Source organism: Aythya fuligula, chromosome 2 (genome assembly GCF_009819795.1).
Source record: "Aythya fuligula isolate bAytFul2 chromosome 2, bAytFul2.pri, whole genome shotgun sequence".
Lineage (NCBI taxonomy): Eukaryota > Metazoa > Chordata > Aves > Anseriformes > Anatidae > Aythya > Aythya fuligula.
The window spans coordinates 108,707,060-108,724,748 of record NC_045560.1 but is presented as its reverse complement, the minus strand read 5'-3'; the positions used below and the strand labels follow the sequence as shown (position 1 = coordinate 108,724,748).

General features: G+C 38.4%; 1 protein-coding gene across 1 annotated transcript in view; it reads right to left on the bottom strand.

The window, feature by feature from the left end:
• MYOM1 (myomesin 1) overlaps nucleotides 1–17,689 on the bottom strand; it is a 72,112-nt gene that overhangs the window by 33,962 nt on the left and 20,461 nt on the right. Inside the window, exons 6-17 of the mRNA XM_032182594.1 lie at nucleotides 17,379–17,467; nucleotides 17,183–17,245; nucleotides 15,461–15,625; nucleotides 14,761–14,922; nucleotides 11,183–11,324; nucleotides 8,739–8,938; nucleotides 7,200–7,256; nucleotides 6,718–6,842; nucleotides 5,035–5,218; nucleotides 3,828–4,002; nucleotides 1,879–2,000; nucleotides 914–931 (exon numbers count right to left, since the gene is read on the bottom strand). Coding sequence (XP_032038485.1) covers nucleotides 914–931; nucleotides 1,879–2,000; nucleotides 3,828–4,002; nucleotides 5,035–5,218; nucleotides 6,718–6,842; nucleotides 7,200–7,256; nucleotides 8,739–8,938; nucleotides 11,183–11,324; nucleotides 14,761–14,922; nucleotides 15,461–15,625; nucleotides 17,183–17,245; nucleotides 17,379–17,467 — 1,502 coding nt within the window. The remainder of the gene's footprint in view (nucleotides 1–913; nucleotides 932–1,878; nucleotides 2,001–3,827; nucleotides 4,003–5,034; nucleotides 5,219–6,717; nucleotides 6,843–7,199; nucleotides 7,257–8,738; nucleotides 8,939–11,182; nucleotides 11,325–14,760; nucleotides 14,923–15,460; nucleotides 15,626–17,182; nucleotides 17,246–17,378; nucleotides 17,468–17,689) is intronic.

Here is a 17,689-nt window from a genome sequence, read left to right as displayed (position 1 = left end):
CTCCGTATTTCTTAGGCATGATGGGTGTTTAGGCGTTGACAACATAAAATGTGATTTTGTCCATGTGTCTTCAACTTAATAGGTATCCCTCATTATGTATTATCATCAGTCAGAAATAGAACACAACATTCATTAGCACTGCATCTCAGAGGATAAGCTGTAGCTTAGGCATAAATTCACAAAGGATCTTCATGTATCTTAACACAACATAGATTTTCATGCTTACCATCATAACCAGATTTTATTTCCTTCACACACACATAACCCAGAGACTAGGTAAGAAGACTCCTAACAGAGAACAAATTACGGATGTGATATGGAAGTCATACAGTATTGGATACATTAATATGTACTCAGACGAGCTATTAAATTAGTAAATGGGTGTATATATTTCACTTTCAATAGTTTCTAAGTTTGCGAAGCGGTCTCTGATAACATTACATGCATAATGACCTTAACAGAGAGTCGAGCACATAATTAATAGGTCTGCTGGAAGATGCATCACTGGAGAGAACGTTCACTTGCGGCGTGGAAGAGTACAGGTTGCACCCATTCAAAGGGGATGTACCAGAGCTGTGAAAGCTATTTATTTATTAACTCTCACCTACATCTTTCTTCTTTGTCACTTTTTCCAGTGTCAAAGGATCCCCGGGTTGAGACTTACTTGCCTGCTCAGCAGCAACTTTTTGTGGTGCAGATTTGACAGCGTCCTTAACCATTTCTCTCATGTTATTGTCTCCTGTACTGCCCAGTTTGTCAGAGCTACTGGGTAGTGGGTCTCTATTAAATTTAGCATTGCATTTTAGCAAAGCATCTGTGTCAAATATAGGCTGGGAGGACTCATGCATGCCTTCCCAGCTGGTAGTGCAGTCTGTTAGTCCGCCAGCTTTACCACTCAGTTCAGGACACACACCATGAAGCAGTCCTCCCCCTATAATCACCAGAAAACAGCAAAGACATTTTTAATTAGAGTACATTATTTTTTCTTCATTTACTCAACAGAGTGAAGAAATGCAAACAGTGAACAATACAGCCAAAATATGACAAATCACAGTTTTTATGGACAAAAAGCTAAGCACAGACACAGAAATTTGAAATGCATAGAATACCTCTCAACCTCCTCACAAATTATGTTCTTTTAATAATGTCTAATTTTCAGAGCAGAAGAAAAATGAAACGTTAATGGTAATCTTCACTTGCTATAATTATTTTAGTATTAGATCTTCCAACTCATATTTTTATCCTTTTAACATGATCTCATAAAATTGCCTGGGGCCACATCTCTCTGCTCTATGACTGAGAGTTATGCAATTTCAATACAAATGAGAGTGAGTGTGTTGCAGACACACAATTTGTTCTAGTACAATGATCTCATTAATCCTTATGGATTAGTTCAGGCAGTGGCAAACAGAAATAATTCATTAACAAAGGGAGAACACACAGGGTTATAGAAGGTTTGCAAAAAGCATACCACATTTATTATTAGGTTTAGGTGTGGAAGCATGTTTCTTAGGAGTTGCCTGTTTATGAGATGGTGTGCATTAGAGGTGATAAATACCACTTTAGAGGGTCCAAACGACATTCCTTTTTCCAGGATGGCTATGAAGTGAACTTAGTAGTGCTCTCCTACAGTGGTTCACAAGAAACAGCTGGAGAAGGCTGAATGGTGAAGGTGAACTGTCTACAAGAGTGCAGTAACAGTGAAAGTGTGACTGTGAGGCAATAGATAGACTCTATAGAGAAAGCATTATTTGTGGAGAGCATTGTAAACCAAAACAATCAATTACAAATAAATGCTGAGACCATCTTTACTTCTAAGGTATATATTATATATATATATATATTTACCATTGAACAGAGTAATGGGAAATAACTTACCAATCGCTGCTTGCACCTCTATAGGCTCTGAATCCTGGGAAAATTCGCTGAGTCCAGCTGCATTAACAGCTCTGACCCTGAAAATGTACTTCTCGCCATTGGTGAGCCCATGGCAAATGAATCTAAAAACAAACCAATGAAGGAATATTATGAAGAAAGTAATATTAAAAAAAAAAAAAAAAATGAGAATGGGGAAGCATTTCTTCTGTAAAATTTATTCTGCTTTCTGAAAACTGAGGATAAAACATGAAGCCAGAGACTTCTGTGAAGGTCAGAGAATGCAGAATGTGTCTAAGCACCTCATTCACGCATATAAAATAATGTCGAATTCATGTATCTTTAGATATATCCCTTTTTACCAATACTCTTGCCCCCCTAAGACTATACAAGTTCTCCTGTTACCAAAGGGCCTACTTATCTTACCTTTGATGATGTATAAAATCCATACTTCTTAATGGGAACAATGCAAAAATCTTCAGAGACAAGATTTAGTTTATATTTGCATGTGGGATACCTTCATGACATATGCAAAAGACAGCTGTATCACAAGTTCCCATCGTTTACTTCCAATCAGAAGTGAAAAATTTTAGCATTCACAGATATTATAGGGCATTGTATAAGAGCTAAAAAAAAGTACCCAAATTTTTATTGAATTTTTTTGGTTCTATAATCTAAGTCAGACAGACTCTTGTATTAGAATAGTTTTTCTGCTTTATTGCATAATGAATGCATTGAAAAAATGTATTTTTTCTTCTGGCACAAACCCTGAAAAAATAAAAGAAAAAAGAAAAAAAAAAATCCCAACACAGAAAATGTTTAATTTGGAAAAAAATGTGTTTTGGAAGTTTCAATATTTTACTCCAAAAATACATTTATTTTTCCACGTGTATTTTAAGTGTATTTTACTTCACATTCCTTTTATTTTGCCCTACTTCATAATTTTATATTCTGCATTTACAATGCTGGCATCATACAACGATGTCCAGCAGCAAAAAAAAAAGTGTGGAAAACATAAAATATATTCAAAAAATTAAAATTTTACTATGAGGAGAAAAATAAAACCTGAATCAAAATTTTCAGAACAGAATTTTCACTACCCATTCTACTAGACTTTTCCGAATCATTTGCTTTCACTTGGATTTGTGAAGAAAACAATTCAAAACATCAAAATATACTGTGGCAAGCAATCTATGAGCTACATTTAATGCTTTGAAATTGACTCAGCCAGAAAACCAACAGTTAACAGACAGCCTGCGCCTGTCTGTATCATAAATTATATTGTGTAGAATATAAATGCAGTGGTAGAAATTTAAACAGTGCAATTACATAGCAAGATACTGTAATTCAAAACAACATTTTTATTTCTAAGGTGAATAAATATCACATTTTATATTCTGAAATAATACAATAATATTATTCTGAAATAATATAATAATAATTTTATATTCTGAAATAAGCAAATAGCACAAAACTTCACCAACACTTGCATGAAACACTATGTGAAAGCACATAATATTCATAGAATCATAGAATTGTTTAGGTTGGAGAAGACCTCTAAGATCTTACTATCACACACGGCTTAAGAGTGTTCATTAATATCTTGATAATTGCAAGTGAAAGAGTAGTTAGAAAGTAATATTGTTAGCATGATATAATCCACATTTCCTCCTGACATGCTAGATATACAGTCCTATAAATGTTTACAGCAGTCTTCCAAATGAAGGACTTTTCTTCCAAACATTATGCAGTTTAGTTTTCCATATTTGTAAGTTCCCTCATTCCTCACTGTACTGTTTTTCATCAAGCTGATAGGTTGTACAATAGTTAGAACTAGTGAGCTGTTTCTCTTGGTGGCTGGGAATCACATAAACACAATCAATCAATCAATCAAAACCAACCAAACAAACAAAAACTGGTGACCATAATTTCCATGCTTTCAAATCCATTACCTCGTGCCTTTCACTGGATTGTTGTTGCATGGTTCCCAATGACCAGACCCAACCACACTTGACTCAATGTAGTACCCAACCAGATCCTTGGCATCTGGGGGTTCAGTCCAAGTGACAACAACGGATGTGTCTGTATTCCTAGTTGGCATAATACGGCCAGGAGGTTTGGGGATATCTTTGGGAGAGAAACAGAAATAAATTAATGACCAGCCAGTCAAATTTAACAAATAAAAAATAAGGGTGACATCTTATTCTTGACTGTATTAACACAATGAATGCTCTTTTAACCCCTCTAAAATCCACAGTGATCTCAAACAAGTAATTTTGTACAACATGACAGGATCAGTAAGTTCAAGGTTTTGGTGATGATATTCCTCATGTCTCCATTGCATACAGTTTGGGACATTTCCTTCAGATTACATTTAGGTTATTTCTCTGTGCTGAACATCTGCACCAGAAATGTCATGTGGAGCTTTCTAAAAAGGAAAAAGTGTCAGGTGCACTTTGAAGGATTCTGTACAGGCCACAGGAGTCAGAAACCAATGCCCCTATTAAATAGCAAAATGCATCTAAGTGTTTTTTGAAGAGAGCTGTTTTACTCTTCTTCTTAAGGAATTGTAGTTCATGTGTGTCAAACTGTTCTGTGAGCTGAACCAGTATGCAGTAAACAGAGATGACCTGGGACTTAAATCTGTATTGTTGTTCTGAAAAAGAAAATGCTCATGTAGACAAAGCTACTATGTAGCTAGTAGACAAGCTACTAATACTTTACTGCGGTGAACATCTGGGACTTTCTTCCAGTAGAAATAGTTTCTGCATCCATATAAGTATTAACTTCTTCACTTTTGTTTGATTTGGCAAACAAGGAAGGTTAAACTCTACTAATGTCTGTGCTTATTTTCAATGCAGACTAAGTAAAACAGAATGGTTTTGTCCTTTCTTAAGTTTTCATTTTCTTCCATTGTTTGAATCTTTACAGTTCTTGGCGTTATTATTTGCAGCTCAGTTCCCTTGGTTTCTATCTGCCATTTGACTATATGTTAGAGGTTCAATGACCTAATCCAAAATTATGTTAAATAAAGGGAATATATCACTGACTCTTCATATTTGATTTAGCAGCTGGACAGCTATCTTCAAGCAAAACAATTACATCATAAACTTAAAAAGAATCATGAAGGTAACTTAATACTTATGACCACACACTTACCAAGTTTGTCATCCACCACAGTGGCTTCAGTTGCTTCTGAAGGCTCACCAATTCCTGCTGAATTGCAACAGCGAACCCGGAAGCAGTAGGATTTGCCTTCAGCCAAATCAAAAACTGCAAAGCGAGGAGACTTCACAGGAATCTCAGTGTTCACCCTTTGCCACTCCTCAGTGCCAGCAACGCACTGCAAACCCAGAAACAACTTTTGCAGCAGAAGTCTTTGACCAATGAGAATCTAACCTGACAAGGCTTTCTACATGCACCATCAAATGCACATCTGACATGGAAAACAAGGAGTCATGTTCCTGGTTTCAGCCATTCCACAGAATAAGGTGTATTTCAAAGCTTATGAATCTGCCCACCTACTCCAGAAGTCACACATACAAGCTTACTGCTTGTAATATATCAAAGCTAAACACTTCTCCACAGCAAGGAAGTGATGTTGCTATCAACTGTATTCAGTTCCATACCTAACCCTATAGACCACCCTCAAAAGAAGTTCTGTAGTCATTCAACATCATCCAGAGAACAAAACTCTAATATTACCACGTTGCTTCTAGATGCCATTATGCCACTCCTGAGGATGTTTTTGGGTGACTTCCAGAATTAATCAGAATTAATTAGTCTGACTTCCATTTCCCAGAGGAGAAAATACAAAATAAAGGCATGTGCATTTTATTTGTGAATTGTTTTTATCTCTGCTGCTAGAAGCTCTACATACCATGGTCACTTATACTGCTAATATTAACAATCAACTTTTGCCTTACATTAAAGATAATTTCAAATAATAGGTCCTGTTTCTGAGGGATTTCAAATTCTCAAGAGAACATTATCTCAATACGTGACACTAATGTTCGGTACTCAGCATGCAATAGGTTATCAAAAAGCTTTCTTATATGGAAACTCAAAATTCATATATTCATCCTCTCTGAGACTGTTGCTAAGTGAAACTCATTTATTTAGACTAGATTTCATAAGAGATGAAAAACACATAATGGGAAGATATTTATATCTCCCATGATGACAGCTCTAGAGTGATAGGGAAAAGCACAGATAAAAAAGTTAGTGGAAACCATGAGACACTATTAAAATGGTGGTGGTAAAGATCTTTCTAGGCTATCAGCCATGTGAAAAACAGCTCAGAAAAGCAGGACATTGAAATTAAAAGTGATTCTGTTCTAGAAAAATAAAAATTGTCACCTTTGTTGAGTTGGTGAAGCAAATGGAAAGCTAACGAAGACAATAAATATGAAAAGGCAGCTGGAGAAGAAAGTGCTGATGCCAAGAAACTCTCTCACAGAATGCCTCCCTCCAAAATGTTAACAGTCCGTCCCTCAAGACAAGCTTATTTTATACGAATGATATATATACAGCTCTGATTTTGCCCTGTGCTTTCTCATTATAGAGTGGGTTTGCCAGCCTATCTACCCTATGGTCGGTCAATGACACAGTTCATGAAAGGCTATTACAGTGTGTGACACATTCTACATCCATTTTTGTAATTACATGTATCATTTTATTTTTTTTTTTCTCCTACTTTATCTTAATCTACAGCAACAATTATGTCAATAAACATCTAGTCCTAGCCTGAGTTTGAAAGTGGAAATGAAATTCCAGAAAAGCCGGCAAAGAAAACTTTAAAAAAGATTGCCACAACATGATTCTGATTTTCTCTGGTTTTACCTTTTCCACAAAGTACATGATACCCTCATGGCCCCGCTGTCCAGGAGGTTTCCAGCTAAGCACAACATAGTTCTTTGTGGCTTCAATAACTTGGAGGTCTGTAGGTGGACCAGGAACAACACCCTCTGAAGTACAGGGGAGAAGAGTAGGAAATGGAAATGAGTATGAATTCCTTCATATTTGTATCAGAATCAGTGCTGTGATTAAAGTATAGGACAGGTATTAACATATCTTGGCACCTGATATTTTTAGAAAACATAGTATTTAAAGCAATCTATGTACTGGTTTTAAATGTCATTGTTATAATGTTAAACATGTTTATTTATTAAGTCCTCAATAACGAAAGCTAAAGCCAGAGTTGTTCAAGGTTGAGTGACTCTTCAGAACAACGAACTTTGGGTGTGTGCCAAAGTCCATTGAACTCAATGGAAGTTTTCCTAGTTACTCAGCCAGACTTTTGTAGGCAAAAGGGCTGTGTTTACCTGCAGGTTCTTCCTCAGTGACAATAATCTGTCCTGTCCAGGGAGCGGAAGGGTGACCTGAAACAGATGTCATAGAGAGGATGGAAATGAGAACTTTCACAAACTTTTGAAATATTGAGCAAACTGAGTCCTTTGTGGTTCAAAACTAACGTTTGCAGGATTCACGTGAGCTCAGTTCTTGGTGACTGCTGTGACTGTTACTCGTGTAGGGATACTCAAACCTAGTTTAAAGCAGTTCTGTAACCAATACATCAGGAAAAAATTAATCAACAGAGGCACATATTCCTTGCTGAAATTTCTCTGAAGTCACTTAAGTGACAAGCAGAGGTATTTAGCTCACTCAGAGGTATTAAGCTCACTTGTTTTTAGAGAATTAACTTCATTTTCCATACTCTGTTCATTTGGTTTATAAGCTCACTCATTAAAGGAAGAGGCAAGGCTGCTCTTCGTCTCTTTTTAACCCACTTTCCCTCACATTTCCAGCTTTCAGAACAAGGGTCATAGTCACAGACAGAAATTACTCAGCCTGACTCAACACACCAACTTGATATGCTTTGGGTGGCTCTCTCCGTGCCTTTGCATTATCATATTATCACAGCTATGTAGCTCAATGCTGTCAGCCAGGTCAATGCATTTTCAGAGATAATTTTTGCAACTGCTGTTCTCCACCTCCATGTGCTTCACCTTACATTGGCTGATTTGTTTTGGAAATTAGACTAGAGATGGAGCAGATGGGAAGAAAAGTGGATCATGAGGGAGAAAAGGAGATGCAACAGGTCACCAAAATCAGACTCCCTCTCCTGAGACAGCTTCCACACTTCCCAGTGAAAAGCAAAAGCCCTCCCAGATTTCAGGTTTCACGTGTGACCACAGTATTTCCTAGTAGTGTCATACCTGGCCATTTTAAATAGTAAAACTTCAGTGATGAGTAGAAATACCTGGATTTCAGGCATGTGATTTTGGGATGTGGGTGGAGAAGGGGAATTTGAAGCAAACTTTTAGTTAAATTCATCACCCAGGCCTTTGTGTCTAGGACGTCTCCAGGCTACAGGAGAAATATGCCTGACTTGTAAAAAGTTAACTGTTAAGCAGAGGGCTTGAGATCAATAATCTGTTGGGCTGCCCTGATATTTTGCTGATGTTATTGAAAGACTTTGGTCATCACATGAGTGCAGAATCAGCCGCCCTTGCCTGCAGCACAGAGGGTGACTATTCACAGGATCCACTCAGCTATTTTGCTGGTGGAACAAAAGCAAGTCTCTTCAGGCAATTTACTCTCCTGTGCCTTTTCCCTGCTTTCTGCAAGTCCAGAGTGCAGCACTGTAGCCAGCAAAGCCATTCAAGCTGTTGGAGCGATTTGTGCAAAGAGCACTGAGATGAATCCTTCTTGGCAAACGTCTCCAAAAAATATTTTGTTTTTGCATTGCTCCCTCTAGTGGGATTTTGAAGGCTTAAGAGTAAATAGTGAGACTTTTTATTTATTTATTTTTCATACAGCTTCTTAAGCCTTTCAGGCAAGCTACAAAAAGCATGTCTTACTTCTAAGCCTGGCTCTGTCAGCAGGATCCAGGGCAGCCACGGGCTCGGACACCCGTGACGGTAGGCTAATGCCAACTTTATTCACCGCTCGGACTCGGAAGATGTAGGAGCGGCCCTCAATCAGACCAGTGACAGGAAAACGGGCGAACTTCACAGGAGTCTCATTGCACTGGGTCCAGTGGGTGGTGCCAACCTCACACCTGAAACATACAAACAGCAGGAAGGAGTAGTGCTGGGAAGGGAAAAACGCAGACTCCAGGCACCCAGACCTTTAGTTTCACCATCCGTTCACGTTCATTGCCTGAAGCAAGCCAGCTTCCCCAGCACTGGTGTCTGCTGGTGAAACCAAAGCAGCTGCAGAAGGGGTCAGGGTCGAAGTGCCACCTGCCTATGCACTGAATCCCCTGCAGCTGTGCTCCATCTTTCCCGAACTGGGGAGGGGACACAGACAGAACTCACTCCACTGTTCAACCCTTCAAAGTATGCTCTGGGAGGCTCGGGGAGTGTCAGCTTCAGCATACTTGAAGGGACATGAAATACGTGTATCCTTGGCAGTTGCCAGGAGCAGAGCTCATCCTGCATGCATTTGCCCTACTGTACAGCAAGAGGCTTCATGGTGTGTGGAAGCCTCTGTTCAGATTTCATCTGTGACCAACCCAGAACACAGAGAGCTGTAAATATGACTGAAGTCAGAAACCCAGCTTCAAATTTGAAGAATTTGAAGCCCTGCTTTGGATGCTGCTGTGGTTGCAAATGTTGTAATGATGAGACCCAGCAGTGTGGTGCTCATTCCACTGCTAAGCCTCACACCCTGGTAAGACACAGTTTTTTTGGCAGAAAGAAGAGAACCAGCAGCAGGGAGAGCAACGACTCCTGCTCAGGGAGCTAGCAGGAGCCATCACCCCAGGAGCCCTTGTAGGTGGCTTCCCAGCATCCAGCCACATGGGCAGCAGGAAAAGGAACCAGCAGCTCAGGAGATGCATTTTATTGCTGCTGATTTTTTATTGATACCTGCTGAAGTAAATGTTAGGGGGAAGCCTAGATTTCTCAGTACATGCAAACTTCTGTTTTCTGGCAAGTGTTACGGTCTTACTCAGGGTGGTTTTGTGGTCCAGGTTTCTGCTCAGCGTGAAGGATGCCCTAGTTTTAGCTTTAGCACAGACTGTTCGTGCTGCTTTAGGTGGCTTGCTCATGCTGCAAGGGCTAGCCTGGCTGAATATCTGGGTGTCTAAATACCTACCCTGAAATCAAACACTACCAAAGACATGCAAATGTATGCTCTTTAATGGATTTCTCCTCTGCAAGGTTCTGTGAGGAAGCTGAGTGCTTTCAACACTGTTTTCTCAGTAACTGATCCACAGGCAGAATTTGCGATTTGCCAAAGCACAGCAGGGAACATTTCTAACAGTCCTGAGCTTAGTATCTGACCACATCTTCTAGAATCCTATGCTAGAAATATACCAATTTCATTAGGTGGACCTGGGTGTGTGCTGCTGCTCAAACAACCCAAAGGAAGCTGTTTTTGGTATTGCAGAAATAAAGAGACTGCTTCACCCCACAGGGCCCACAAAAGGACATGCTGCTGTGTCTTTGGGGCTGAAGGGTATGACAAGGCAACATCGCGAGGTGGAAAGTAAACTTGGCCACGTGGGGGAATATGCACCACAGGCCGTGCTATATCCACGTATTAACATGACAGAAAATGGGCATTTGCTGCTGGGCAGTTTATACCAAAGCACGGCAGTTGATTTATGGTGATGTGCTGGAGAACAGTAACATAGCTTTGAATTGAACAGGAACTCCATGTCACTGATGATGTATTATTCTATTACTGAAATTCAAAAAAATATTACCAACTCTGAAAACTTCACTGTAAGTCTCAAAATAGTGACTGAATTTCTTAAATCCCAAGCTTCTGGAATCCTGTCATGGTATGACATATTCACCTTTCATATTTTTAGAAATTATCTCCAATTCTTATAATTGAATTGAAAAACACATAAATGCAATTTGCTTGTGAACATGAGAACTTGAAAAACAACAGCACATAAAGAAATCCAACTCCCTTTGGAATAAGATTTTGCTTTCTGGGGCATGGTAACTATTTGGAAACAGGAGGGAGAGCTCTGATCTTGAAGGAACTGACCCTGTGAGGTACCAGCACTGTAAAATCCTGAGGCCTTTTGAGCCTCACAAGAATCAGTGAGAGCTCAGCAGTGATTTGCAGGATCATTTCTGTGTATTGAAACAAACCAAGGCATAATTATTTCCCTGAAATTTAGATCAGGCCCAGCCAATCTAACCTAAGACAAAAAGTTGTTTTTTTTCTGGCAAGCATGAAGAATGAAAATAACAATGACCACTTTATCTCAGTCATTTAAACGTGCTTTTAGGTTTTTGAGTTAGAATGCATAGCAGTTTTTCACACTGGTGTGCTTGCTGACCTGTCAATGAAGTACCCAAGGATGGGGTTTCCTCCATCAACAGCTGGCTGTTTCCAGGAAACAATGACATAATCTTTGTTGGCATCTAAGCACTGCACATCCAGCGGTGCTCCAGGGGCTCCTGGGATTTCAGCATCAGCATCTGCAAGGATGGAGACACACATTTCCTAATGTGAACCACAGTTCTTTCACAATTAATCTTTAAGGACCAAACTCTGTTCTTTCTCAGCCAAAAAGTTATACTACTGGCTTCAAAAATCATTTGCTTTTATATTGGCAGTGTCTTTCCAGGTTTTGCTTTTCGCAACATTTACAAATACTTAACATGTTACAACATAATGTAAATATAACAGATCTAGGCATTTTAAATAAATATTAGTATCGTGAATTCTGATGAGGTAGCTGCCAGAGACACTGGCAAGACAAGTGAAAGCTTGGCAGACTCTCTATTTACCTCTTATGTTACTTAGATAAGGCTGACATTTTGCCTTGCAGCCAGGCAATAGCTCAATCAAAAGGATTCAGTTACTGAATACACAACACTGCAGTCTAAAAAGAAACACATTTTTCACTTTTGTGATTTCTGCCACATACCTCTAACACTGATGGGGTCAATACTGCTACATATAGCTCCCTGACCAGATCTCATCTGACCCCACAGTGAGAGCTGTGAGGCAAAACCTCTTCTATTCAAATACTTGTTTTGTTGTTGTTATTTTGTTTTGTTTTGCTTTCTTACAAGGTCATCCTCTGGAATGATCAACTTTGTTGAACTACTGTTTGCTGGATATGCAGCCGCAGAACAAAGACCTCTGCTGAAGAAAATGCCAGTCTGAACATGGTTCTGTTTCTAAAATGAATTAAATGTCTTAGCTTCACACATAGTACTTCATTGTTTGATTTTGGTTAGATATGAGCTGAAAAGGTACCAAAACATTTTGAAGTTTAATGATATCACGTTTTGGAATATAACCTTTATAAGGATGAGCATATTGTTCCTTTCAAGTGTTCATCACAAATATGAGATTATTGGTGTCAAAGGGCCTTGAATAACATCAGATTCTGGGCAAATTTTATCTAAAGCTTTAAATAGTAATGCACAGTGCTGGGCACTGGAGAATTACACTGTTTACACAGTCAGAGTTCAAATTTTGAGATGGAGTGATTTTCTTGTAGGGAAAAATAACCCTTGCAAGAAGATTATTTAGAAGACTTTCAAAGAAAAGAGGCTGTTTCTCTGCAGGAACAGCATCAGTTTGTACAATTACATATAGCATTTTTCAGGCCCTGTTGTGAGCTACTACTAAGGAAGACCTGACTTAAGACTTAAGTTGTACATACCTGAAGAAAAACAAAGTTTGGCTAACAAATATTATTCTTGAATTCCATCTAAAACACAGACTTTTTAAAATGTTTGGTGCTTCAGGGCATTACAAGGTTTTGTATTACAATGTATGTCGTTTCCCATTTTTATGCTTTTGTTTTTCAGAAAAAAAGAAAGAAAGAAAGAAAAAAAGCCTTATAAGAGTATTTAATATTCTTCATTAAATAAAATGGTATTCTTAAAAAAAAAAAAAAAAAAAAAAAAAAACTTTACTCTGTATCTTCCCTTTTAGACACAGTAGCATCATATGGAAGCTTTGAAGCTGTGCCAAAGTTACTGAGTGCAGGCTCTAACTACAGCTAACTAGATCCAGTTTTTGAAACTATAATGTACAGGGTAAGCAATCCATTTAACATAGCAAAATAATAACAACACTAAGGGTAAAGACAAGATATCTTCAATGACCTGCCTATGAGAGGTTTAATTGCCCGTATCTCCTGCTTGACAAAACATGAGCCACCACAATTTCTTTCCAAGACAGACTGGGAAATAGCTGAGACAATCAGCATTGCTCATCAGCCTCCGTGGGGCTAGGATTTCACCCTTGACAGCTCGCTGACAAATACTGACCTGTAGCCATGGCAGAAGAGTAACCCCTTCTCTCTAAGCCTGTCTACAGAGCTGATGTTATGAGCCTGATGGGCACCCTACTCACTTCCAGCAATACACATGCGTATTTCTACATGTGACACAGGACATCTATTTGTGCTTAAACAACTATTTAAGAGTTTGGAGTAACCTGGCCACAAATTAGGAGGAGTGGTGAGAAACACACTAGCCAAAGGGGACCATGGGGAGCATTTAAGTAGAAAATAATTAAACTAATTTGAATTTGACAAGCTCACCAGTTGGCTAGTAAGATACTCTTGTGAAAGGGGTAGCTGGTTCACTGTCAGGTCATACCTGCCTTGCTGGAAGTGCTAGAAGACGTAACAGGAACAAGATCATTTATTTGTATGGCAACCCAATTTTAAACAAGAAAACAAGTACTGATTCTCCTTGCTGCTTGGTCACAGACTCACATTTCAGTCCACTCTTTCTTCAGGTGATGAAAACATCTGACTTCAGTCATATTTTCTGAGCAGACTGTTATGTTATCTCACACAGCTTTGCTACAGTTGAGAAAGCAGTGACACTCCAAGCATGTTCTCAGAGCCAAAAATTTCCAGAGCCTTTTGAATTAGCATTACATGCTTCAGCTGCTTTTAGCAGCTGGGACAGATATAGACTCAGCACGTAACCTGATAGTCATGGATCTTCTTAAAGAAATATTTACTCTAATAGAAACTCAAGGAAGTTTTTAGTGGTACAAGCAAATAACATCCAGAAAAACAACATTTAAATTCTTTGTTTAAATTATGGTGTCAGCTTTACTGCTTTATGTTACAGAACCACTGAGGAGCCCAGAACTGGAGCCAGCACTCCAGATGTGTCTCACCTGTGCTGAGTAGAAAGGAAGGCTAACCTCCCTCCACCTGCTGGTGACCCTCTTCCTAATGCAGCCCAGGATGTCCCTAACTTTTGCCACAAGGACATGTTGCTGGCTCCTCTTCACCCTGTGTTCCCCTAGATCCTTATGGCCTTTTCTGCAAAGCTGCTTTCCAGCCAGTCAGCCACCAGCACATACTGATGCATGAGGTTGTTTTTCCCCAGGTGTACGTGTAGATCTTTGTGTTTCCCTTTTATCATATTTTTTCTTTTTGTATCGTGCATTAGAGAGAACTCCTCAAATGGTGCATAAAAAAAAATCTTGATCTAAACAATGTGGTTTAGGTAGCATGAGTTAGTTACAAAAATACATTTTTAAGTTGAATTATAGAGTTTTCCTCTTTATGTTTTACATTTGGTGCTGTTCACAGGCTGAAACTGAGAAGGAGTTGGGAATTTACATCAATAACCCAAATTTTTTCCTTGGAATGCCAGTGTGGTTTAGAAGTTTTCTAGCATGTGACACCAAAGCTTGAGGTACGCATTCAATTTTTCCAAAGATAAAAGTTGGAAGCAACAATGCTGGAATATATTAATATAAAGTATTATCATAAATGAATTTAATTCATTTTATATAAAAATTACTATATTATTTATAAAAATATTTATCTTTTTATTGGACAAAAGCACCTAAAACAGAGACGGATTTTGCCAGCAGATTTTCCTCATTTCTGCAATGAGTTCAGTTCATAAACCATTATTCTACCTCGAACGAAGACATAACCACTGTACTCTTCGTAGTATTCTCCCATCACCACACGTAGAGTGTAAAGACCTTCATCTTCCTTGTTTGCATGAGTCAGTGTTAATGAAGCTCGCTCCCCAGTCCAGTGCATCTGGACCCATTTGGATGGTGTAATAAGAACACCTAGAAATTAGAGAATTTCATGATGAGAACTAGGCAAAAACATTAAAGGAATGCATTGAGAATACAGTGAATAGTTTGAAAAAGATTGGAAATGCATAAGAGACCATTCCTGCTGTACAATTTTCTATCTTCAAAGACAATCGTAAATTACAGCTAATTCTGCTCTCATGTCAGTTTTATCTTCATCTTCAAGGTTTACATTCAGAAAAGAACAGCTTCTTGTCAGCTATTGCACTACAGCTTTGTGTAATTACTTTTAAAATGTAATATGTAGGAAAAGCTATGCGGGCTATGTAGATGGGCCACAGAGATGTTAGAACTTTTAGTATTTAAATTTGTTTAAGAAAGATAAAAGACATTTTCACAGCAATTCCTCTGTTTTCTAACCGTGGTTTCAGTTCAGAATGCTAAATTTTGAAAAACTTTGAATCAAAAAGAGGAAATATTACTGCTTAGAAAGCTGAGAAAATACTGACCAAATCATGACATTCGCAGATGCTGAAAGAAGTAAAGATCTACATCAATGAGTGTAGCTCACCATTTCTGTACCATTCGATGTCTGGTTTGAAGCGCTTGATATCAGGACTGATGACAACTGTGCAGCCCAGACTCATCGTCTCGCCTTCCCTCCCAAAGGCTACATCAAACTTGTCGACGAAGCTGATTTCAAACCTGGAAGCATAGCCATGCGGGGTAACCCCAACTGTATAAGGGGAAAAAATATTGGTTGTTTTTACCTTTTCTTTCATTTTGAGATAAGAGTAGTTAGTGAAAGTACTCAACAATTAAGAATACAAGCTCTGGTAAACTTTGAGGTATAAATAGAAACAACATGTATTCAATAATTGTATTCAGAAGTAATCGTAGAGTCACATAATGCAAACACTTACTATCACCAGGAATCAATTATTTCTCTATTCATATAACTCTAGTTTATTTTATCAGGGAAAAGCTCCTTCAGAATTTCATCCCAGAATTTCCAAAGTTTCAGACTGAGTGTTTTGTCATTTTATTATCATGCATATAACTTAAGCATTCTTCTATTTATGACTACTGATTTGTTCAGGTCAAGCTGCTCTTTGCCTTAGATGTCTCTTTTCTTCCCCTGTTTAACTCTTTGCTTCATCTTAAGGCAGTCGTGCCCACTCAGAATTCATTTTTAAACCCTAAGTCTTTTTGAAGGGAGCTCTCCACTCCCTCGGGCATTCGTGCAGCCTGTACCTGCCCCTGAACTTACCTTACATGATATCGTAATTCCTGAATGATTCAGTATTCACAGAATACTGTATGTGCTTTATACCTGTGCTGCACATACATGGCACAGGTCCTTCCACCATTCTTTTGAAAAGAGCTCAGCTGATAAAAGCTAGGGTCACGTTTTCCTTTTCCACAATGCCCTATGCTGGTAGCTCACAGTCTTCCTGTGTTCAATGCATATATACAGATTGTCATCTTCCTTCTCCATCACCAAATGATAGATCCCAAATGACATGAAAAACTTATGGCCTTTCATTTTGTAATAGTGTGTAATTGTATTTCTGTAATTTCAGAGCTTCAGTACATAAATGACATATCATATGCCTTTGCATCATATCCCAACTTATCTACTTATCTGTCCTGCTAAAATAAATGTCTTTGTTTCTCATCTGTCAAGCCTTCCATGCACAGGGTGCCTAGGGTACTCAGCACTCATATGCTACTGGATTTTCTTAACATTTCTGATCAAGAAAGTATGCACACTGTTGTAAATGACTTCAAAATGTGAGGGTCTCAGGTAAAACAAACTATGATTTTTATCTTGATACAGCCAACATATTCAGATTTGCTTCTGACAATTTCATTTTTTCTATGCCTTCTTGCACCACATGAAATCACATAGCAGACAAAAACTATTAAATCAGCCAGTCTACTGAAGCACACACACCCTCTAGCTTTTTTCCAGGATATGTTTTACATATTGCAAGATATGAAGTGTCTCTCTCTTTGACGATTTTATTTCATGTTCAGGAGCAATATTAAAATGATGCTTCTTGTATAAGCAAGTAGCCATGCACCTAGAGGGCGAAGACATCGTCCCCTGCAGGTTAGGCTAAACGCTATCTGAAATTGGAGAGTTCAGTACCTTTGAAAGATGACTAGCTTTTTCCTTCTTTTTTTTTTTTTTTAATATATATAATGTTACAAAATATTCTGCTTAGTCATTTGTCATAATGTCACAACTGTAAATGGATGTGTCAAACAAACATATATTGCAACTTACAGCTCAGAGGCTGGGAAACTGTTCCAGCATGCAAAAGACTTGCATCAAGGTCTCCTTTGTACCCTAGATGCACACACAGAAAAAGAGCAAGTCCAGTCACTATCGCCAAGAGGTAAAAGGCCTCTGAGTTACAGAAATGAAATTGGTAACACGCATTTTACAAACAAAAAAACAAGGAAATATTTTGCAAACCTACTCTTTACCACAAGGGAAGCGTAAGCTGAAATTTCTCCTTTAACATTCATAGCAGATGCCCGGTACTGAGCAGTGTCATCAAAATCACACCTAAAATTAGAGAAATTATTAGGTAGGGCACCCATTAATCCTTGGCATACCCGATCCTATGTTTTAAAAAAACAAACAAACAAACAACAACAACAAAAACTCATAAATCAGGGTAAAACCTATAAATCAGTAAAAGTGTGGGAGATATACAGGACACTGGACTGGTTGTAGCCATTAAGCTTTTCTCAATATTAAAAATCCATGTTTGAAAAAAAATGTCTC